This window comes from Cladophialophora yegresii, assembly GCF_000585515.1.
Source record: "Cladophialophora yegresii CBS 114405 chromosome Unknown aczIN-supercont1.4, whole genome shotgun sequence".
Taxonomy (NCBI): domain Eukaryota; kingdom Fungi; phylum Ascomycota; class Eurotiomycetes; order Chaetothyriales; family Herpotrichiellaceae; genus Cladophialophora; species Cladophialophora yegresii.
The window spans coordinates 741,591-764,655 of NW_006913048.1; the positions used below are offsets into that span (position 1 = coordinate 741,591).

The 23,065-nt window shown below is 54.0% G+C and overlaps 9 protein-coding genes across 9 annotated transcripts; 4 read left to right on the forward strand and 5 right to left on the reverse strand.

Moving 5' to 3' along the window:
• Positions 1-1,469: 1,469 nt before the first annotated feature.
• On the reverse strand, positions 1,470-3,671 carry A1O7_05587 (biotin apo-protein ligase; the record flags this gene model as incomplete). Its single annotated transcript, XM_007759595.1, has 1 exon — positions 1,470-3,671. The coding sequence occupies one exon, from the start codon at positions 3,669-3,671 to the stop codon at positions 1,470-1,472; it is 2,202 nt and encodes a 733-aa protein (XP_007757785.1).
• Positions 3,672-4,044: 373 nt separating this feature from the next.
• On the forward strand, positions 4,045-4,283 carry A1O7_05588 (uncharacterized protein; the record flags this gene model as incomplete). The annotated part of the gene is made up of 2 exons (XM_007759596.1): positions 4,045-4,095; positions 4,203-4,283. The coding sequence occupies 2 exons, from the start codon at positions 4,045-4,047 to the stop codon at positions 4,281-4,283; spliced, it is 132 nt and encodes a 43-aa protein (XP_007757786.1).
• A 322-nt stretch (positions 4,284-4,605) lies between these two features.
• On the forward strand, positions 4,606-5,523 carry A1O7_05589 (uncharacterized protein; the record flags this gene model as incomplete). Its single annotated transcript, XM_007759597.1, has 3 exons — positions 4,606-5,144; positions 5,197-5,425; positions 5,482-5,523. 3 exons carry the CDS (start codon positions 4,606-4,608, stop codon positions 5,521-5,523), a joined length of 810 nt encoding a protein of 269 aa, XP_007757787.1.
• A 1,617-nt stretch (positions 5,524-7,140) lies between these two features.
• On the forward strand, positions 7,141-8,602 carry A1O7_05590 (uncharacterized protein; the record flags this gene model as incomplete). The annotated part of the gene is made up of 2 exons (XM_007759598.1): positions 7,141-7,788; positions 7,844-8,602. The coding sequence occupies 2 exons, from the start codon at positions 7,141-7,143 to the stop codon at positions 8,600-8,602; spliced, it is 1,407 nt and encodes a 468-aa protein (XP_007757788.1).
• A 1,034-nt stretch (positions 8,603-9,636) lies between these two features.
• Positions 9,637-11,295, forward strand: A1O7_05591 (uncharacterized protein; the record flags this gene model as incomplete). The annotated part of the gene is made up of 1 exon (XM_007759599.1): positions 9,637-11,295. One exon carries the CDS (start codon positions 9,637-9,639, stop codon positions 11,293-11,295), a length of 1,659 nt encoding a protein of 552 aa, XP_007757789.1.
• Positions 11,296-11,916: 621 nt separating this feature from the next.
• On the reverse strand, positions 11,917-13,284 carry A1O7_05592 (aspartate aminotransferase; the record flags this gene model as incomplete). The annotated part of the gene is made up of 3 exons (XM_007759600.1): positions 11,917-12,861; positions 12,913-13,044; positions 13,093-13,284. 3 exons carry the CDS (start codon positions 13,282-13,284, stop codon positions 11,917-11,919), a joined length of 1,269 nt encoding a protein of 422 aa, XP_007757790.1.
• An 810-nt stretch (positions 13,285-14,094) lies between these two features.
• On the reverse strand, positions 14,095-15,213 carry A1O7_05593 (uncharacterized protein; the record flags this gene model as incomplete). The annotated part of the gene is made up of 1 exon (XM_007759601.1): positions 14,095-15,213. One exon carries the CDS (start codon positions 15,211-15,213, stop codon positions 14,095-14,097), a length of 1,119 nt encoding a protein of 372 aa, XP_007757791.1.
• Positions 15,214-15,759: 546 nt separating this feature from the next.
• A1O7_05594 (uncharacterized protein) lies at positions 15,760-16,536 on the reverse strand (the record flags this gene model as incomplete). The annotated part of the gene is made up of 1 exon (XM_007759602.1): positions 15,760-16,536. One exon carries the CDS (start codon positions 16,534-16,536, stop codon positions 15,760-15,762), a length of 777 nt encoding a protein of 258 aa, XP_007757792.1.
• A 3,222-nt stretch (positions 16,537-19,758) lies between these two features.
• On the reverse strand, positions 19,759-20,781 carry A1O7_05595 (uncharacterized protein; the record flags this gene model as incomplete). The annotated part of the gene is made up of 1 exon (XM_007759603.1): positions 19,759-20,781. One exon carries the CDS (start codon positions 20,779-20,781, stop codon positions 19,759-19,761), a length of 1,023 nt encoding a protein of 340 aa, XP_007757793.1.
• Positions 20,782-23,065: the final 2,284 nt, after the last annotated feature.

Sequence of the window (23,065 nt, forward strand, 5' to 3'; positions counted from 1 at the left end):
CCAACGGCTACCTGGTACCCTCCATGCCTCCCCACCAAGGTACGCAATAGACAAGGACGAGCGGGGTCGAAAGACGACTCGTTAGTCCAGCCTCCCAAGCTCTGCGCAGGGGCCAGGACTTGGAACATACGGAGTAGGAATGCTCTAGTTGTATAGCAGACGCCTGGAAGACTGGTACTGAGGCAAAAACCCTTGTTAGGTCGACCCAACGACTATGTCTACTCCTGTGGTACTCGATGGCGGCCATGAAATAGCCACGACGAACATGTCACTTTAGCATGGCAGCAGCAGGCAATAGTGATGGGCGAATGGGAGAAACCCGGTGCGCTCACAGCTGACGAGCCTCTTGCTGCTACGCAGTAGTCTCGCGAGAGAACGAAGTAGCTGGGTCCTCCAGCGCAGTGCAAGCGGGAAGTGTGACGTGCTTGTGGACGTGCTGCATCAACCACGCGGCAGCATCCTGGCTGCAGCTTCTCTTCGGATCACGATGCAGGCACCCCGTGGAGCCTCACGTCTTTCATGAGCATGACTGTTGAGAAAGGTCGGGATCGTCGATGCCTTGCAGTCGATGCCAAGCCGACAGCTTCTGTGGTCCTCTTCGTTCTTGACACCGCTAGTCACCAACACCTCCCTGGCGTGAAAGCGCCCTTATTTGCAATGGCCTGACAGGGCGCTCGCCCTTAGACCGTTTCCCGAAGCGCGACACGTCCTGCAAGTATTGGCGAGTTTCGTGCACGAAATCCAAAGTGTCCATATCACAGCTCGTTATGTTGGGCGCCGAGCATGTGCAAGTCTTCAATAGACAACTCTGGCAAACCAGCCAGCCCTGTCCTTAAGCACCTTGATCAGCCGTCCGCTCCTGTGCCAGTACTGACCGCTGCAGGACAATACTGCACGGCCTTTGCCGGGAACTTAACCACCGCTGCTCCGAAACCGTTCGCAGAATCTTCGCTTTTCCTCTTTCAGTTTAGTAGCGAGACACTTGTCCGTCGAAGCCAAATGGATGTAGTCGAATCCGAGAAATGCTGACATGTTGTGTAACCGCTGGCGTTCCAACTGCAGCCGAACCCTGTGACGGGTATTGTAGGTGGTACGAGAGTGGTTCGGGGCTAGCAGACCGATTAATATGCTTCTCCTGTGTGCCGGCATCCGGACTGGGATTGCTGCATCTCGAGCGTTCGGAGCACGGCATCTTGCGTACAGTTCTTGGGGAGGACCACTCGGTTATGAAGACTGAGAGTCGGCTAGACCCATAACATACGTACATGCCTGAGTCTGCATGCAGTTCCGAGATTGGCGATCATGGACAACACGGCCGGTGGCGGCAACGACTTAAGGCTTGGTGGTCGAAAAGTCCAGCCCTGCCTCACTTTTGGACCTGAGATATGCATCACATCTTTCTCTGTCGATCGAAAGGTCAGTTCATTAGCATTCTCCATGCTTTGTGCCATGTCATAGAGAGTGTGGTTTCAAAGATGTGGAACGTGGTTTGTGGCTATTGTCAGCCACCAGCTGTTACTCACCTTTACCAACCCTTTGAAAAAGTCGAAGCTATTGGCGTCACTCTGCAAGGTCCATCTCCGACCAGTCTCACGGTCTTCATATCCAAGTTCTTCTGCGATAAGTAATCCATAGTCTCTTGTGATGCCCTTGATTCGTGCACGTTGACCGCCTTCAGCTTCAAGTGTCACAATTTGATCCATGTGAAGCCAGTGTCTGTAGTACATCTGCTCCATAGCCTCATTGAAGCCAGCCGCCAAGAATCGAGCGTACAGGTCATCGAAGACGGTCAAAATCCTGGCCAGTAGCTTCTCTAAAGTGAAAGGGGCGACCTTGTGGGGGAGGAATTGCGTAAGTTGGTTCAAAGAGGTGGTCGGCGCAGCGTTGGACGTATTCAGACCGATGCCACAAACGGCAATATATTCCTTGCTGTTGTAGTGACTGTTCACCAGGATGCCCCCGATTTTTGTGTAATTCTCATTGCGGTCACCGCCATTGTTTCTCGCTTTGCCAGGGTCCAGGGCGAAAATATCATTTGGCCATTTGAGCTTGATTGGCACGTCTTTATAAAGCACGCCATCGTAGCTTTTGATGCCGTCCACGATTGCCATTGCTGCCAGGTATTGGACGAAGACAACCGGAGCGCTCTGCATCTGGGCCATCGGATGTCGAATGACAGTGCTGAACATCAAACTCCCTGCAGGTGAAACCCAGACATTGGATCCTCGGCCCCTGCCTGCGACTTGGACCGTGGCAGTTGCCGTGAAGCCTTGCGGGAGAACCCGAAGGAGATGGGTATTCTTCTCAAGCAGCGTATTTGTGGATGTAACCACTTCCCCGTACAACAAATGAGCACCGAAGTTAACCGCGCCCGGCGTTTGCGACTGGTACTTGTGTAGGTTCGAATAGAAAGCGGAGTGGTTGAAGTATGGAGTCGACCTTGCTTGAGGATGATCGTCGTCATGCACAATGATCCTCTTTAGTACCGTGTTATAATCGACTATCCGATCGGAGCTGCCATCGGATCGGTCAGCAGGTTTCTTTGAATCCGACTCTGTAGGTAGTGTTTTCATCAAATCACCCATCTTCCAGACGGATGGCTTCAGGATCTGGAATGTGTCGTTTTCATCCTTGAGAAACTCGTCACCCCTTTCATCCTTCTCGACAAGGTGGCTCAGGGAAGACATCACCCGGGCAGTGTCTGCAGGGTCGGATGAAGACAGATGCATATAGGATAGGGAAGGTACATTCTGTTCATCGCTCACTGTGAGACCAAGCTTCGTCAGGCATGCTTTGAGGAAGTCCATTCTGTGTTTCTCGTCCCCAGCCAGGGCTTTGATGACGTCTGAGAACCCAGGAACCTCTGGCTTCGGCTCAATGTTCGCAGCAGCAAACCTAGGCTTCGTTAGTGACCAGTCGTCCGCCGGCTTTCCGAGAAAGACAAACTCTGGGTGAGGACCAGTCAATAGCGCGGCGCCTTGACCGACTTTACAATAGACGATGGCAGCGGCTCCCTCGCCACTTTCGACCGCCAAGCGCTCGGTATAGCTGGCAAGCACTTCGACCCCATGCTCTCGGTATTTTGGTGCGTCCACAAAAACACTACCACCGTTGTAATAGGACCTGAAGACATCCGGGACATTCCCTGCAGCAAGGGATGTCTTGTCGACTTTCAACTCGGGAGCTCGAGCGCCCTTCTCACTATGGTAAACAAACCCGGGAAAAGCGCAGCCTCGAGCAGTGCCAGGGTAGAAAGCGAGCTCCCTGTCTCCAACCACCTCTAAGAGTTTGTTGCCGACCTCGAATTCGCATCTCTTGCTCCCGTAGTAGCCGCCAGCACAGAATCCAATGTACACACCACCACGCTCGACAAACTGGCGAATACGTCGGTTGCCTTCACCGTTTAGTGTTCTGCAGTAGCCTTGATCTGCACCACCCGGAAACACAACAGCGGCACAGCTCGCTGTCCAAGGCTCTTTGATGAGCATATCACCAGTAACCGGGATGACAGCGTAGTGGGGAGCAAGCAGCCTCCGGAGGGTATAGAGACAATGCCGAACTGATTCGACAGTGCTACCATTTCCTGAAGACAGCATTAGATTGGGATTACTTCTCCAGGCATCTTGAGTGAGCGCACCGGAGTAGACGAGGATATTCATTCGCTTAGACATGGCTGTGGTGGAGGGAGTTTAATGGGATATCGATGCCGCTGAAGTGGGACGACACTGCCAGGAACAACGACCTCGGACTTCCGGTTTTGTTTGCGAGTTTTGAGTTCTCTCTCAATTTTGGTTCGCCACCTCCGTGATAGAATATGTCGGCACAAGGCAACGCCAACCAGCCCGATGCAGCGGAAGAGGAGCTTGATGACTGGTGAGGACTTTAGGCCGTTAAGTCATGACACCGATCGAGGCTGACGTCTCGGCTACAATAACAGGGACCGACGGATTTTCAGTACAGGCTGTGCCGGTAAACTCGAGATCCCAATGCTAGAGAAATCTGCAAAATTGGATACTGAGCAAGGAGACAGAAGAGCAACTCCGAATGAACGACTGCTACTACGACAAGAAGGACTGGCGAGCTTGCAAAGCCGAAGTAGGTGTTGAGTCCCCAACCCCCAATGCTTTGAGCAGACCTCTCCGCGCTTTATCGGCTGGTCCTCGGCGGAGCAAAATGCAGGCCAAACTGACTTTTCGCACCAGATGGAGGCTTTCAGACAATGTTGGAAGCGGAAGGGCAACGAGGAACGCACACAAAGCAGGGAAGCGTCGTCAGGAAAGTAAATGCAAAGTATGATATCGAGGCCGATGTTCTCCTCAGCTTCACCTGATGGATGAAAAGTACTGAATTGGCCTTGTCACGGGATTCGGCGTCGACGTGCGGCGACGACGCGGCTTAAAATTGGGGTGCGCATCACGGGGAGTTCGAGCATCCACTTATGATTCAGTATCTACTCTCTAATTAGATTTGCCATCATTCAATCCTTGCAGTACTCAATTGCGTTGCGCAGTGCCATCTGTGACTTCCTCATCTCTTCTGCCTTCTAAATCTCTTGTATAAATTCTCGTTTCCACAAACTCATATCTGCCCTGGTGTCACGGAAACATGTCAACAGCGACACGATTTCCTCGCAAGGCTTTCAATGCATTAATTCCGAAGCCGCGTTCGACCTCATTAGCATATACTTCTATTTCGCCTCAATCGCTCCGCCCTGTCCCTCTACGTACAATCTTCACGCAATCACCTTCTCGACGCGCTGAAGCCACTGCAACCTCTGGTCAAAGCATACCAGCAACTTCCCAGAAACCTGCGGTAGCCGCCAAGGCCCGCACTCTCGACAATCTCGAAGACCAGCCCTTGACGCTGCAAGAAGACGATCCTTCAAATGTCGACTGGACCAGGTCATTCCATGGTCTATCCACTGAACCTTTCTCAAAAGAGGCGGCAGCTGTCTTGCTAGCACCGATAGACCCCGAAGACGTTGAGATCAAATCGGATGGCATAATATACCTGCCTGAGATCAAATACCGACGGATACTGAATAAGGCCTTCGGACCCGGAGGGTGGGGAATGGCCCCAAGAAGCGAGACGATTGTCACGGACAAATCAGTGACCAGAGAATATGCATTGTTGGCGCATGGCCGGTGAGGATTGACCTGTACTACTAAGGTGCGCCCCTATTGACTGGTTCCGCAGACTCGTCTCCATCGCACGTGGCGAGCAAGCCTACTTTACGAAAGAGGGTATACCGACGGCCGTAGAAGGTTGCAAGTCGAACGCCCTGATGAGGTGTTGCAAAGATCTAGGAGTCGCCAGTGAGCTCTGGGATCCACGGTTTATTCGAAAGTTCAAGGCGCAGAACGCCAAAGAGGTCTTCGTTGAACACCAAGTCACAAAAAAGAGAACGAGGATCACCCTGCGCAAGGTATGTCAATTCTCATTACAGCCGTCTTCTGCTCAACTAACGTAGAATCTGTACAGGAGGACCGAGTGCCCTACCCTTACGTGGAGCTAAAAAAGTGAGCCATCGGCCAAGAATCTCCATCGATATCATTTAGAACGGAAATCTGCCCGAAGTCTATCGAGAGAAACAATCCTGGCGCGACGGAAGTCGCATCCTGGTCTCTAGCCGCACGTCAAGTGCAAGGTTGCCTCTTCAATCCTGGTTGTCCTTTGACGACTTTTGGGATAAACAGACTTGGGCGATGGGACCGATGCAACCGAATTTACTGGGACTACGGGATTCGTACACTGCATGACGGCAAAATCATGGCAGCAAGACATCCTTTGGAGAGGCAGGACAGGCCCATGGTTCCGTGCATCACTGTCTTGTATGGACACTGCATGCAGACAGCAGAGTCAGTATTGAAAAGGGCCACATCAAGTGGTGTAAAGCGGTATTGCATAAGGTCTCTGATGGGGAAGGTTGGCAAGCTGGGGTGCAATGCGTGGTCAATTCCACCGCTGACGAGTAGGTGGCAAAGATTGGACCATGGTCTGCTGCGTATCAAATGATATTGAACACGTTTTCATTTTGGTACTCGAACAAGTTGCCCACAGCTCTTCTTTGTCTGATCCAGGCCAAGCCTTCTCGAAAATCACATGCTTCAGTACCTCGGAGCGAGTAATGTTGACCGTGAGGACGTGGTACCGAAAGCCGTCATTTCACATGCTCGGTGGTACCTTGACTAAGTACCTGGCAGCCTGCTGTGATACACTGGCAGTGAAGAAAGGAGTCCTAACTTTCACGTGCAGCATAGCTACTATGTCCTCCTACAACCATTACGAAGCAGCAAGAGAATAGATGGCCGTCTATCTTGGGGAAACATATGACGGTTGTGAAGACTTAGGTACCTAGGAACTGGGTACCTAGGTAGCTCCAATCTTATTACAGTATCGTGTAAGCGTACTGCTCGCTTCGGAAGGACGGAACAATATTGAGGTCACGGAAGTCGTTCTCGCGTTCGAGAGAACCCTTGGGCCGTCACTAAACTCCAGAACTACGGAAACACCCATCGCACCCTCCAGGCACGTTTCTGATTGTGCAATCAGCCGCCTGAATCTCCCTTGTTCTCCCCGGCCTCTATCCAGCTCAGTTGGCAACGATTGGCACCGGAATCCTCCCGCCCTTCAGAGTCTCTACTACTCCACCTTCCCTCTGACTAGCTGCCCAGCTCGCCGTCCTTGTGCCCCGCAGTCCTCGCCTCCATTTGAACATTTCAGCTTAGCAGGAGTCCATACTTCAGGCAGGCCAAGATACCAAGCATGTTCACAGCCGCGTGCCTCGAAAACATTTGATCACCGGCAATGGAGTCCACCAGCTCCCCTTCCACCTCTGACCTGATGCAGCTACATGCCGGCTGAGGGCGGTCGATTTGCAACATCTTCGAGTCTGTCACGATTGAATCATCACGAACCAAGCAAAGAGGCGGGACCACGGGCCACATACACCGACATAACGGTCTAGAACACGCCCCATGAGGAGTGGCAGTGCTATTACGATCCATCCACCGACCTACTGTGTACTCATTTATCCTCTTTCCTCGCAGCTGACTCCATAGTACGGGCGGCCCGCTGAACCTCATTTGACATAACCTCGACTCGATCGAGCACTACCCCGCGCGTTTGTTGCGGTATAAAATGACGAACGTCTCTGCGCACGAACCACCTGCAGCACCAGAGGAAGAGGACGAACTTAAATTCGGCCAGGTGTGGAAAGACGCAGCCAGGGCGACTCAAAGACCGAGGCTCGCGGACCAGTCTGACGGTGGAAGACGCAAGTCGTCGGTCCAATTCCATACCGCCGACGCTGAAAACACCATACGGCGGGAAAGCGTTGTCCCAGGTCCCCGACCATCAGTGTCGCAGAGGAGAATGTCGTCGCCGCCTCCCCCAACACATTATCAGCGCGGGGTTTCCTTCGATACGATTGACAACCGAGATGCATCAACGGAATCTTTTACTCTGCAATACAAGCATTGCGATTATGCTGCCACCCCGCGAAGTCGTGTCTTCCTATGTGGCACGGACGCCAAAGACTATTCCGAATATGCGTTGGAGTGGATGATTGACGAACTCGTTGACGACGGCGACGAGATTGTTTGCCTTCGAGTGATCGAAAAGGACTCGAAGACGGCACATGATACTCCATATGACCGGGAGAAGTATCGGAAAGAAGCGAAGCAACTGCTGGACAGTGTGATGCTCAAAAACAGCCAGGAAGAAAAGGCGATCAGTATCATCATGGAACTGGCCGTGGGCAAAGTGCAGGAAATTTTCCAGCGCATGGTAAGCTGCACCTTCACCTGAATGGATTCGGCCGCCTGCTGACCCTTCACAAAAGATCCAATTGTACGAGCCTGCAGCACTGGTGGTAGGGACACGTGGACGAAACTTGGGTGGGATGCAGGGCTTGCTTCCCGGATCGGTCTCCAAATACTGTCTACAACAATCACCTGTTCCAGTCATTGTCGTTCGACCCAGCTCTAAACGAATGAAGAAAAAGAAGAAAAGACAGATGGAAACTGGTCGCAGTCTGTACAGCAACATGCTCGAGCAAGCTCAGACCGCAGGCGGCAACCACGTATTTGCAAAGAATATTTATCCGTCAATGGCAATGGAAGCCACTGAGAAAGAAGCCGATGCTGTGGAAAGGGCCATTGGTCCTCCGAAGCGAGGGATATTGAAAGGCACGTATGGTGGTCCGCTTACTCGGGTCACTTCGGGGAAGAGTGACGTGACATCGGATGAGGATTCACCTGAGCGGAATTTCGCGTTGCCCATAGGCTATCTGAGCACGGAAAGTGCCCCAAAAGCCGATGTCGCCCTGAAAAGCCCCAGCATGGCTGCCTTGGTGGAAGATTGGGACGATACTGATCGAACAACCGAGCGGGCTAGATCACCGAGACCACCGTCGAAGCGCGGCGAGCACAGAGAAAGTGACACAGCCGTATCTGACACGGAGGATATCCGTCTCCTGGTGCCCAATATTGTGGACGAGAGACGACCATCCGTTCGAGAGACGACACCTTGGTTGGCGGATATCTTACGTGAAAAACCGCACAGGAGGGCTCCCAGTCATGGTCGATCTCCTTCACGGTAGTTACTGCTCATCTGGTGGTAGCTGCATTGTTACTTTACCTCGCGTATCTACTTAACAGACAAGGAATTCGACCATGAACAAGGGTATCAGTATTAGACAACGTCGGCTGGCGCAGTCAGTCGCAGGTATTCGGGCAGTGGACTCCAAGATACCGGCGACCGAGCCATCAATATGAGCTGCGAGGCCATAGGGAGCTTGCGCCGGAGGGCCTCAAATGAAGTCTCCTGAACTCCATCACCACGCCAGCACGACAACCGCGATCTGGAGAAGGCGGACCTCGGGCACGAAAGCCTTCTCCGAGGTTTCTACGGAGCAACACGTGGGCGCCTTTCGCTGAGTTCGAGACCCGTCTTGTGGACTTGCGAGACTGGTCACTAGCGGGATGACAGTTCCGGAAGGTCTTCGTCGAACAGGCGTGTGGAGGGCTGACGCGGTTGCGGCGTTCGGCACTATTGATTGAGCCCCTGAATGCAAAGCCGGAGGCTGAGGAAAACTGAGGAGCGGCTGTTGACACCACCTGCAAACGATAGAAATCGGACTGGGATAGACCCGTGGATACCCAATTCAGGTGCATCTATCAAATCGTTCTGTACTCGACCTCATCTATTTGCTTATGTCCACGACTTAAAGTGCAAAGTATACAGTCGGACGGTGTTGGATTCGTTGAGGCTGAGAGCGGCGTGTGCAGAAATGCTTCTCAACAGGCCGTGGGCCAGACTCGCCAGTACGAGGTACGCGTCCCGTTACGCCGTTATGCGTCACAGCTCAGCGAATCGCCTTCCGGGGTGGCGGGGCTGATCCACTGACGCCCAATCGATAACGCGGCCAACACCACAAGCCCAGATTCCGTCCATCTGTGTGACTGCGTATCCGTGCCCTTGCGCACAGGCACAAGTACATACAAGTCTGTGTCCTCTTTCTCTACTCGTGGTGCGTACACAGTACATCTACCCCAATCTGTCCCTCATGTCCTCGAGGTAAGAACATGCCTCGCAAACTGAGGCGCCTCGTATCTCCGTCCGAGAGCGCCCACCATGCTGCCCACCTACGCCGCTGACGACTGCGACGAGTGCACCCCAGCGTCTATGCACTCGGGTCGATTCACGAGCAAAGCTGCCTTTTCGACCCTTCCCTTCGTCGCGACCTTTGCGGTGCTGACCCTGGTCGCCTACCGCAAAGTGTACCCTCTTCTGTCCCAGACTTCTCCCACAAGCCAGAGTCCTGGAGATGTCGGCAGCAACAGCGGCAAAGGTCTCCCCAGGCCAGCGACCGCAGCGCCCGAGCCCACCACGCAACAGGTCGCCCGGCGGGTCGCGGCCATTACATTCGCGTCCACGATCGCTCTCTCTGCCGTGTTGACGGAGCTGCTCCTCTGCGAGATTTCGAATTCGTTCAACCCTACGGCCAGAAGCATTGCCCTGCAAATCACCGTGGTCAGCCTGTTGGGCTTGCTGGTCGTGGCCATCCCCCTGCTGGGCATATCCTCCGTGGTCGCAAAGTCGGGGTACAAATTCCGGGGCGAGAAGAAGAGGAGCCGCGCCCATCTGGCGTGGGTGCTGGAGTTTGCAGGCTACGCGGCCTTTCTGTTCGGCTTCTGGGCGATCGGCGCGCTCCTGCCCGACACACCCACCATCCCCATCACGGAAAGCATAACGCGGCAGTCGGGCCTCTTCCAAGCGTGTCTGGATCGACTGGGCATCACGGGCGTGTCGCTCATGGCGCTGCTCTCGGGCTTCGCCTCCGTCAGCGCCACCTGGCAGAGCTTTGGGCCCAAGGCGCGCACCGTCGCCGACACAGACATCACGCGCAAACAAGCCGGCCTCGACGCCACCATGGACATGCTCGCCGAGAAAAAGGAGCGCGTACGCATGATGGAGTCGATGTCGCCTGCAGCTCAAAACCACCACGGCCCGATCCAGAGCTTCTGGAGCCGCACCGTCGGCGCCGTCCGCAAGAGCACGTTCGACCAGCAACGGGATGTGCTGGAGATGGAGGCCTCCGGGCTCGAAACTATGGCCTCGTCGCTGGAAACATCGCTGTCGATCCTCCGCGCCCGACGCGCGAATCAGCTCCGGGCCACGACGCCCGCGGGGCGACTCTCGTTGGCCTTTTCGCACGTTTTCGCCTGCTACTGCGTCTACCGCATCTGTACCACCACCGTCAACATCATTCGGCGGACTTTGAGCCCTTCTCCTTCCGCCGCCACCTCCGACACCGACCCCGTGACCTACACGATCGCCCTCTTCGCGCGCCACGTCTACCCCTCGCTCGACCAGGCGTCGTGGGCGCAGCAGGTCTCGTTCCTCCTGTCGGGGGCTATGCTCCTCGCGTCCTTCACGGCCGTGACGCAGACGTTCCACCTCTTTGCCCGCTTCATGCCCTCGGTCCTGCACGCCACCAAGACCAACTTTGCCCTCCTCATCAGCCAGATCAGCGGCATGTACGTCATCAGCTCGGCCCTGATGCTCCGCGGCATGATGCCCAGGGAGGTGGGCAGCGTGATCAACACGGCCCTTGGCGCGGGGTTGCTCGAGCCCGCGTGGGTGCAGAGGTGGTTTGAGGGGTTTTTCATGTTGGCTGTCATGGCCACGGCCGTGGGGCTGTACTTGGGCAGACACGTCTCCGGGGCCGCCACGTGGGAGGATGACGATACCGGTTGGGACTTGGCCATGGAACTGGGCAAGCAGTCATGATGGACTGAGAGTGGGATCTACAGACCAGGACAGAACTGGCGGATGAAGAGATGAAGGGGACGCGATTCAAGAACGCTTTTCATGTACTACTATGTGTACCACTGTATGCGATTGCGGATACGAGCTAGAGAAATGATACGGTAGAATTGCGCTACGACCGCGTGGGAGGATACCATGCTGCGTGAATATGCTCTTTTAAATGAGACCTCATACCACTTATCCAGAACCAGGGCGTACCTGCCTGAGGTGAAGGTGGCTTCACGGGCGCTGTTAGCAGGAGACATGTCTGCGACCGTGAAGGGAAGCGACCGTCGTCTGCTTTTTTCTATAATATGCGGTTGTCGTAAAACAGGTAGTAGTGTGTCTCGACGCGCTTGCCATGCAATCCCACCGAATATGAAGTACTCTAGGGCGACAGCCAGTCCCAGCTGTCCAAGCGTTCTCAGCCTTGGGCTTCAGGGTTTCAGGGCTTCAGAGCTTCGGCTATGCCATGTAGGTAGGTACATAGCATAACCTTCGCTCCCATTGTAGCGTGCATCATCTTTTCTGGTTTGTCGTTCTGTCACCGCTTGGAATCGCCTTCATCTCCTCCTGGCCTTCGTATTGTCACCTCTAATCTCGCTATTGGACGTTCCTGACGACATCATCCAGCGCCTTCGCGAAGTACTCTACATTCCCCGTGTTCAAGCCCGCCATACTGATCCGGCCGTTCTTGGTCATGTATACATGCCACTTCTCTCTGATCGCCAACACCTGCTTCTCGCTGATCCCCGTGAACGAAAACATGCCGATCTGACTGGTAATGTGGTCCCAGTTGCCGGGCGTCTGGAGCTTGTCCAGCGACGACTTGAGGGCCTTGCGCATGTCGATGATCCGGCCGGACATGGTGCGCAGGTCGTCCTCCCACTCGGCGAACAGCTTCGGGTCGTTCAGCACGATAGCGGCAATGCGGGCGCCGTAGGCTGGCGGGTTGGAGATCTCGGACCGCTGTAGGATCGCCAACTGGCTTGCCACGCGTTTTGTGACATCCCCTGCGTTGCCACCGGGGGCGGCGACGAAGTGGAATGCCCCAGCTCTTTCGCCGTAGAGGCCGAAGTTCTTGGCAAAGGACTGCGCGATGATGAGTTCGAAGCCTTGCTCGATGAAGTATCGGATCGCGAAGTTGTCCTGGGACAGGCTCCCGGAGGCGAAGCCCTGGTATGCGCAGTCGAAGAAGGGGAACAGCTTGCGCTCGCGCATGATCTCGGCAATCTGTTTCCATTGGTCCTGTGTCGGGTCCACGCCTGTCGGGTTGTGCGCGCACGCGTGTAATAGGATGATGCTCCCTTGCTCTGCGGATTTCAAGGTGCTCAGAAGGCCGTCGCAGTCGAGCATTTTGGTCTTTGCCGAGAAGTACGGGTATTGCTTGATGGGGAGGTGGACGTTGGTGAAGATTTGGTTGTGGTTTGCCCATGTCGGGTTCGACAGGTAGATGGTTGGTGGGTGAGGCTTTGCCAGGAATTTGGACAGGAAGAGGCCGCCTAGGTGCACGGCGCCGGTGCCGGAGATGGTCTGGAGTGTTGCTGCCTGTAACAAGTCAGTTATTTCTGGGGGTAGAACAGTGTCCATTGTGCCTACTCTTCCTTCCTTGATGGCGGGGCTGGCTGGGCCGAGAATGAGTTTCTGAGCAGCAGAGGTGAACTCGGCGAGACCGGCGATAGGCAGGTACTCGTGGTTGAGGTTGGGGTCGCTCCGCAGAATCTCGTCGGCCTGGAACCAGAGTCAGTCAGGCTCGAGTGTGGCAATGTGGCAGCCCACCTTCTTCACCACGGGCAAAACCCAAGGTTTCGCATTGTTGTCCCTGTACGCACCGATACCCAGATCAACTTTCTTCTCAAAGGTGTCCCTCCGGTACGCGGCCATCAACCCGAAGAGGGGATCCTCGGGAGCTTGAGGCACGACATTCTCGTCGAAGAGAGTGTGGACGGGCTCGTTCGAGACGGAACCCATGGTCTGACTTTTGATCTGACTTAAACGAGCGTTGGTATTAGTCTGCGCGAAGGAGGAAGAGGAAGAAGGCAGAGCTGGAACAGAACTGGGGAAAGAGCCAGGCGATTTGGGCGGTGAGGACTGCGAGGGCATGTCGTGGGAAAATCTCACAAAAAGATGTGACTAGGAGGAGGAAGACGTGCAGGACGGTCGGGACATTGCAGGGCGACGCACGGCCTGGATTCTTTTGAGGCGCGGGCGGATGCATGCTACGTACCTTAGTTTGAATCGCACATGCAGACACGGGAACGAGAAACCCTAACGAGCGAGACTTCTGGTCATTCGGTGGTCGAGAAACGAGCAGCTGTGAGGGTCACAGGCGACTCTCCTTCCCCGCTACATACCGAGGACACCGAGGATCATCTCCAACACGGATGGCCCAATCGGCGACGGCTCATTGCACAGAGTTCGAGTGGCAGGCCAGAGTCTTGGATACAAGCTACAGTACCACGCATATTGTGTTTTGATTTCTACTGACCGCGTGCTCTCCTAGCGCTGGCTCTACGTCTCCCTCAACCTCGACAACGATGGTATATATCACATCGATTTCCCGCTGACCCCCGGCTTGGAGAGGCTCGAGGGGATATTCTCCACGCGAGGGCGATCGGGGTAAATCGGAGCGGCAGCCGAAGCTGGGGAAGAAGGCTAAAGTGGCCGACTTTTGTGCCACGCAAGAATCAAGGCCTGCTGTGTACACAGCACGAGTACTTGCCTACTAGGGGATGCTGCTCATGCCACGACAGCAAGATTCATACTCACCTTTGCTGCCCATCAGAATACCAAGTCCCAAACCACCAAGAACGAGCAAAATCCCACCGTGGCATAAAACACCAGCCTGGCCGTACTCCCCCTCTCACTGGCCCTTTTCAATTCTCGATTGCCCTTCCTCACATTCTCGTCCGTGTTCATCGCATCCTGGACCAAGGTATCAATCATCTCCCCCTGCACGCTGAGATGCCCCACCAGCGTCTGCTGCAGACTCCCAATCTCCATCAGGGACTTTTCCACCTGTGTGACCTTGGCGAGCTGGTCGTTGAAGTGCTCGAATATCCCGCGATTCTCCTCTTCGAACAGCTGCAGTTGCTCAGGCGATAGTTCCTGTTCCGCAACACCCTGAGGATCTGTCCAGGGTTTGTATTCGTCGTGACCACGCAGATCCTGGGTTGGCGGGATTTCTATTCCCTCCGACACGCCATTCACTGTAGCGTTCATGCTGTTGTTCGCCCGTACGCCCTTGTTCCGCGGGTTATAGAGTATGCTCATCTGCTTCTGCTGCTCGCGCTCGAGGCGCTTCTCCACCATCTCCTGCTGAACGGTGATGGCGTCCTTGAGCATTTTCCCGAGATACCACAACACGCCGTCTCTGAACATCTTTAACGTCCTTAGTTGTCCTTCCTCGTCGATCTGTGCCTGGGGTTTGCCTGCATCCGGTGTGTCGCCGTCTCCTGCTGCCCAGCGCCACAATACTCCACTGGGTTTACCATATTTTTGCTCGAGGACTTTACTTGCTGTATCGTGCTGTAAAGTCACTGCCGAGTTGAGATCTGTTATCTTCTTATTGATGTCTCGTAAGACGGAGGACGTTTCGGAGTCAATGGCTTCGCGCTGAGAGTCGTTCAGATGCTCCGCCACATGCCTGCCCGGTGTATGGGAAGACAGCGACTGGCGCTCGACATCTATACGCTTCTGACGTGGAGGAGGGGCGCTTGATAGATAGGGAGTCCGTATCGCTCGTAGATAGTCTAGCAGAGAGGATATGGATCTGTTGATCTGGTACGCTTCCCGTAGAAACGAGTCTAGCCTGGCCGTCAGGTCACTGTGTGGAGAGAGCGCCTTTGACGAGTGCTTCTGCACCAGAATGTCAGACAGCGCTCCGGTCAGGTCGGTCATTGCAGCTTCGTGGATTTGTGGCATGGGCTTGACACTATCTACACTCCTCCACGGGCGAAGAAGTTGGAATGATGGGATCGGACACGGTCGCGTTTCCCCGCACCCGCAATTTTCCCGATGCGCAAGGCTGGCCTCGCTGGATATCAATGGTTTACCGTTGTGCTGTACCGCCGCGACAGATAAATTAGACTCGGGCCAAATGCGTGTGCATTGAAACTTGCAGAAGACTGCGGTCTGTATAATGCGCCGTCACATCGCAGCCGGTCCTTGTGCACGGCGCCAAAACCGTCCACCATCTAATGATGCTTTGCCCATGGTCCAACCATACAATTTGCCTCCCCCAGTGTCCTCAGTATCCCAATCTCAACCGAGGATGCCAGCGCCTTTAAGGACCTCTGAGCCCTCTGCTATGCATTTTCCCGACCGTCAACTTCTCCCTCGCCTCTTCAAACACGTCCTCTTCTTCCAGACTCGCCTGCCCATGGCTTTTGACCTCTGATACCTCTTCCTCAGCCTACGCCTGAACCCTCGTGAAGGCGGCCGTCCTTAACTTTTCAGATGCTCATCGAAGATCAAAGCCCATGCTGTGACTCCCTCTCCATCGTCTGCCGGCCATCCCGCCGCGTTGACTTTTCCTATACCCACTGTGATCGTCTCCACGATCCGAAAGCCAAAGTGCAGGTAAACATTGACAGCTTGGAGGGAGGTGGCCTCGAGCCAGGCTGGTACGTTCTCAGCCTTCGCGCGCTCGAGGAAGGGTGTTATGACGGCATTAATACTCCTGGGCACTCTTTCGACAGAAGGGTTTCGCGCGAGGAACGAGAGATGATAAAATGGCCGTAATTGTACCGAGTCCGGGTCCAGCTGGGATGCATTGGAGTTGGCGTCGGAGTTGGAATCTTCGTCAGACGAGGATGGCGCCCGAGAGCACGGCACGCCCAAGTACTTCGCCTTGGCCTGCTTGACTCTCGCCCTCCACTCGCTCAGCAGCGCAGGCGGACGTGCTTTCGAGTCGATAAATGTCTTCCCTTGGAAAGATGGAGGTTCCCACAGGGCTATTGCTGACCAATTGCCAGCTTGTACGAGTTCAGCGCCCGAAGCTGCACTGTCCAATATGCCCTGCGAGAAGTGCCGTTGTCGGCGGGCAGAGTCGATCAGTGGTGATGGGTAAGGAGGTGGCGTTGAGTCGATATCCACTATGAAAGCCGTCGTGAGAGCTGTATCTGAGAAGGCCACTGTGATTATCGAGATGAACTGGGATAGCTCATCTTGAGACTCTGGGGAGATTTTGGTATAAGCTGGGGTTGCAAGTAGAGACGACATTTTGCTTCTGTGTGGTAATGGCTCTCGCGCTTCGGACTACACAGTACGCTATGCTCAACGGTATTGTTATTGTATCTCTTGATGGGACAGCTCCCCCTTGTTTCGTGGTAGGATGAGTATCATGTATCGGCTACTCAATATGAGCGGTGAGCACCAGCTCGCCCTGGGAAAGACAATGTGCAAGGGAAATGAACGTCAATGGCGTAGGGACAACGATCACGAGGCAAGAGCGATAGGCGTTCGGTCAGGGAAGCAGGAAGAAACAACCCATGATCCGAGGGTAAGCGCAGTGTCTCACAGCCTTCCAACGACGGCATGATCCGTCCGCCTTGTGACGAATGCAACGTCGACGCGGAATTAGGATCGAGTAATGGAAACCGTCATATTGGTCATTCACGGGAGAAAGTTATTCATCGAGCCACAGCGTGATCAAGCTCGACAACAAACAGGGAATGTACCGAATGAGGTCGTCACAAGGGATACGGGAATGATGGTTGCGTGGTATGTATGTGGAGTCAAATAAAGGCTGCCAACTTCGCGTGGCGCGAAGCCGCAATAGAGACATTTCGCAACGTGTGTTCAGGGTTTGCTTGTTCTAAAGTGAAATTCTATCAAATCCTGACGATGTCAAGCACTCAGTCAAGTCACACAATCATCGGGACAAACATACTTCCTTGTAGAAGAATCATCATTTCATTTACCAGCAATGAGCTGACTATTACTATTACCTATCGCCCTGCTTACCTTTCCGTATGAGAGAGTTTTCCTGTGAAACCACACAAAGTTCAGAAAGCCCTCCCAAATTTACCAATTTTTTTTTTCAGTTTTCGTCGCTGTCTCAGTCACATGGACGCAGCTGAACAACGGGTGAATGGCAGAACACAAGTTTGCAGGACCAGGAACCTGGCTATCACACATGTTAGTACCAGTATCGGTCTTCCTCTTGACGCCGAGCCGGTGGATAATTAGCATGTTGTTCTCGTCGACTCGGAAGATAGCTCGGCCGATGACCATGTCTTCGAGCGTCGTTAATGTAGCGTGGCTGGCGCTCCTCGTATACAGGACGGACGTTGGCTTGTCTAGCCGCGCCGCTTGCTACTCCAGAGCGTCTCGATGATGCCTCATAAACTCGACCCGTACCGCAGGGCGATCCCGGGCTGTCAGCGCGAGAGCGACCAGATTGTCGTGAGGAAGATGCGTACTGGGATCGGCCTCGAGAGGCTGGCTCAATAACTCCAGCACAGGGGACGTAATCTTCAGATCGAGATTGTGGTGGCTCCTCGAATGCAGTGGCATTTCTAGGGCGGCGCTCTTCCAGGATGACATCAAGTTGATACTCCCGTCTGACGACTCGTGGAATTCCTGCTGCATCGAGGAAAGATATCACGCGAACTACTTCACGCACAGACTGACCATTTCGGATTCCAGAGCCGTTGGCTTCACGTCTGTACTGAGAGGAAGGCATCGTGGCAGAAGTTGATCGAAGGTCTGCGACAAATATCTGTCAAGAAGAGATCCGGATGACTTGTAACTGGCCTGGTCTCTTGATCAGATTGCTGTTGTGGTTTAGCCCGACTCAATGAACCTGGCGGGTGTGGTCAGGTATTCATTTTCGGTGAAACCTTCTGCAAAGGCTTTGTTCGCTTTGCCAACAAAATCATTCTTTCAAGTCTGGGACGGAGACAATGCGTTCGACAATGTCGAGTTGAAAAACAGTCCTTGCGGACAGTGCGTTAGACAACAAGGTACGAAAAGCCCGCCCTGAGCACAAAGCTCTCAACCACAGAATGGTCAGAACACCGTCAGCAGAGACAATGCTTCGACCCTGGCGGCCTCGTAACTGTTCCACTCGGACAATGATCGTCAGCTAAGGACGTGAGTTCGGAGGACCCGTGACACTGCCTGGAATACTGCCCTTGTCCAAGCACTCCGAGACTTCAAGGGCCACACAAAGACGATGAAAGCAAGGTGAAGCGGACATAAGCCAACGAGAAACAAGGCAGCAGCAGTCAACTCAACAAAGCTTTTGATAACGACTGCCACTCGAGACTCGAACCCGAAAGGTATTTAGCCCTCGAAGTCTTCCACAACTCAACGTTTTCTTCTCCTCATACCAAACGCAGATCTTCGACTTTGAGAGCAAGAACTCGATTCCCAACACTCAAAAACGAAGAACTCAACTCCAGCAACACCACCGACCAAACCACACCTCAAACCCTTTCGGAACCTCCTTTCAGATCTTATCTGCAACATCCAGACAAGATGCCTTCCTCATCGTCTTCCTCATCCGACTACTACTACTCCTCCTCGTCTTCTTCTTCCTCTTCCGGATCTCGCTCCTATGGCAGCTCTTCAAGCTCGTCAAGCTCTACTCAGCGCTTCGCCGATGCTGTCACCTTCGACTCGCGCACCTTCACTGGAGGCTCTTACAACACCGGCACTTACAGCTCTGGCTCTGAGCGCCGTGGTGGTGTCAGCGAAGGCCACATCAGTGGTTACTCTCTGACTCGCAAATAAGTCCTCAACCATGTGACAAACCAGGTGAGTGAGTTAATCGGACAAATAAGTGACACCGGGGTGATCTGGAGTCCGGGGAAAGATGTGTAACACAGGCACACTGCTGTCTTGGTATCCAGCAGTGTCTGAAAAAAACGCCAGAGGCGCAGTAGCACGCTTCTACTGACCCCGACAACAACAACGAAAACAACAAAAAAAGGGGCGAAAAACAAAACAACCCAAAAAAAAGGGCGGACGGGTGTGAAATTCAAAATCAGGCAAGTCAGGCTGGGCAAGCTTCCCAGTAATAGTCAACCTTCATTAGGGGTTTTCCCGGTGAGTTGTCGAAGAGGGGCCTGGCGATATGATGGCTCTTCATCGGGCATAGACAAGTGCAATTGATCGTTTCCTCTAAACTCTGCCTCTTTCTCGTGTCTTTCTCCGCCTCTCCGCAAATGATTTGGTGTTCGGTTGCGTAGCCAAAGATGTAGCCTCTAACATCTCTTATGCTCTAGTCCTGGCTCGGACTGATGAAGGTACCATAAGCGGGTCTGTACAGCCAACACTCTCGCATGCTCTTCTAGTCATGCTGCCACCGCAAATGTCAAGCAATGACATCAAAGGAAGAGGGGAGCGGGGAGGCATATGCACATGAACTTCAAGCCGGCGGGGGGGGAAATCCTGACCATATACCTCACAGCAAAGCCATCCTGCCCCTCCGCGCGGTCACGTATACCAAGACGGTTTCCTCTTGTCCAAAAACGCCCCAATCCCCTCCTTGGCATCACTCGTTTGCGCCAACAGCGCCATAGCCGACCCTGCCCATGCCGCTGCCTCCTCATATCCATCCGCCGTCGAAGTCGACGTTTTCGCGTGCATCCCCACTTGCGTCCAGTAAGCCCACTTCCCCAGAGCCTGCGGCTGGGCTGCCGTCCTTTGCGTATAATAAGCGACCATCTCGCCGACGGCCAGGTCAAGCGGGGCGTTGTCGTCCAGCACCCGCAGCGGCCTGCCAGGTAGCTCGTCTGCGCGATGAGGTTGTGCCAGCGCAAACATCTCGTACCCAAACGCATTGCCGACTTTGCGTGACACGGCCGTGACAGGGGAGATGCAGGGGAAGCCCATGCCCGAGCCGGGCAGGCGGAACGGCGTCGACGCGTGGGCGACGGGCAAGTCGGTCGTCAGGGCGAGTTGGGCGCCCGCGGCAGTGGCTAGGCCCTGCATCGCCCCGATCACGGGGACGGGACACCGGCGGATCAGGGACATGACTTCGGCGCACAAGTCGAATAGATGTTTGGCTTGCGCGTGACTCATCGCGCGGATTTCGGTCAGGTCGTGGCCGGAGCAGAACACGGGGCCAGCGCTGCGCAGCACGATCACTCGTGGGAGGTTGGATCTGTGCTGGTTCCACTGCTTCGCATGGACTAGCCAGCCGTATGTCCTGCCTGCTTCGGAATCTGGATGGTAGAATGCCTTTTCCAGTTCCGCGAGGAGGCCTGGCTCGAACGGGGGGAGGAAGCGGGCCTGCCCGTCTACAGGTGAGGTATTGTACGCGTAGAGCTGGTCGCGCAGATCTTGGAGGACCGCGACGGATAATGCATTTCGTTTGGTGGCATTGTTGAGGTGGAGATACCGGGCACCAAATGGGAGTTCTGGGAACGGCGTGGTCCGGTCGTCTGTTGTTGACGCGCGACCTATTTGGCCTTGCACCTGCTCCAGTCGTCGTGCTGCCGAAGTTGGAGGCGACATTTCCGGCTGGATCGGAGTGTCAGGCACCTGTCCGTCTTCGGACTACGTTGGGACCAGCAGCTGTTACAAGGTTGAATCAAGAATCGTATTCGTTCATTCAAAAATCAGCTCTCTGAGCGTAGGTAACCCTTTCCAAGGAGAAACCCGAAGCGAAGAGGGGGAAGAACGAGCAATGTTCCGAGGCGCATCCAGCCAAGGCTGTCCTTAGCCAAGGGATTTTGTGGAGGAAAGCTGGGGTAATTGCATCGCACTCTGGAAAGTTTCATGAACTAGAACGTGGAGGACGGAGTACCGCATATCAGCTTTCATACCATCTCCTTGGCCACTGCGGACGGAATTATAACTAGTCGACGTTGTTGGTGGCTGGTCGTGTGTGAAACTAGCAATATTCAGCAATGCATTCATTGATCTCTCTGATCATGTAACCATGCGTTATTTGCATCGACGCAGATGGAGATTGGACAGGTCAAGATTTGCTGTTAGTTATTTGGTATCCGTATCGATTAGTCTACATTTATGCTTACCTTGCTGAAGGGCACTGCTTCTCTGAGATGCGCCAGAGACTCCTCTAGGGAGCCACTTGACCTACCTTGTGGTTTATACCACAGCTTTGCGTTCATGAGATGAAGCACTCAAGCCACTTCATGTACTTGGCTTTCTTCGCTTCTCGACGCGCTCGTTCGGCTGCACGATATGGGTCTTCCTGATGATGAGTAGGCGGGGCTGGACGGAGTCCTGACTGCGGGTGAGCAACAGACTCAGACCACAGGCGATATTCTACTTCATTGGCATGTAGTCGACGATCAGCTTTCGCGGGTACCCTTGATCCCAGCGAATGCGGTGCTCGTCCGGTGCCATGAGTGGCATGGTATTCTGGTCGGTGATGTGCTTTATATTGTGGTCGTTGCCGTGCTTCATATTGAGCTTGATAACATCGACCCTTTTCGAAATCAGGCTGATTGGTCGCTCCCGGACGACGTTGCTCGCGAACAGGTTCGAAGCCGTCTTCTCTGGCAACGCGGCGTACCAGCCGCTTGTTTCCGTCTGCGTCGACGACTTTTCTTATCGGTGTCTTCTGCGCTGAGGCTTGTCTTGGCCCTCCATGCTGTGGTGACGCCGGCGTCACTCGAGGCCGCCTATCTTGCATAACAAGAAACTTCTACGGCATATTGAATCAAGATGCTGGTGCTCAGTAGTACGCAGCTGCAGATCTGGAATCTGGCAACACGTGGTCTTTCTACGAGTCTTCTTCGATTTGCTGGTTACCTTGTGGGAAAATGTGCTGAAGAAATACAGCAATAGAAGTTGAGGCCATCTGCTCGGGTCTCTTCGCTGTAAGCAGTTATTATTGGAACAAAGCTTCAACAGTCTGTATGGGGTCAATGGAAGATCCTGAAAGCGCTACAAAGGCGCAGAACAGTCAAGGAACAAGGCCCTTTAAGGCTGAAAAGGATTGCTTGCTTTGTTCCTGTCCATTGTTTACACCGTCGGACCGCCGGATATTGCAGTATCGGGCTCTTCGACCGGTGGTCAGCTTTGCCGCAGGAAGCGGTCGAGGCATTTCTGTCCTTGCCAAGAAGTACAACGGTTCCGAGCTTTGGGTGATGTGTCTGAAAGCCAGGCCAGAACATGCGAGGAACCATGCAAAGGTTAAAATGTGCATTGTGGAATATTGGCAGTAGAAATCATGGATGCCACTTACCTCGCCTTGGATTTTTGCCACCATGGACTCAAGTCAACATTTCCTTCCCCTACCTTCCTGCCTTCACACAGTCACCTGACAACCTTCTTCACCGCACCTCTGTACTTGATATATCGAAAATGCAGAAAATGTTCCACACAATTTCCTCGGTGGTTTGGATCAAACTAGCACCGGGCTAGAAGGCGTTCCACTGACGAATTGTCTCGACATCCCATACCGACCTTCGAACCCTCCTTCGACTTCGACATCGACAACGACGCCTCCCTTCGATCCGAAAACCAGTTCGAATCCCGACACAAACAAAACCCAACCACATTTGCGTACTTGACTCAAGCCGAATCGGCGCTCATCTACGAGATGTTCGCGAACTGGGAGTAGACCGGCTGGCCACCGGATATAGCCCAATCAAAGAATGTTGGTGGTAATGAAAACTACTATCACAGCGTCTCTGTTCGAAGAGAGGTTGTGGTAGAGTTTTTGTTGTTTCATCATCTGTGACTCCAGAATTCGGTTTGGATGCCGGGTTCAGTCTTGGGTGTGTTATGCGCTGCCCACGACCTCGCAGCTTAATCTGTATGATGC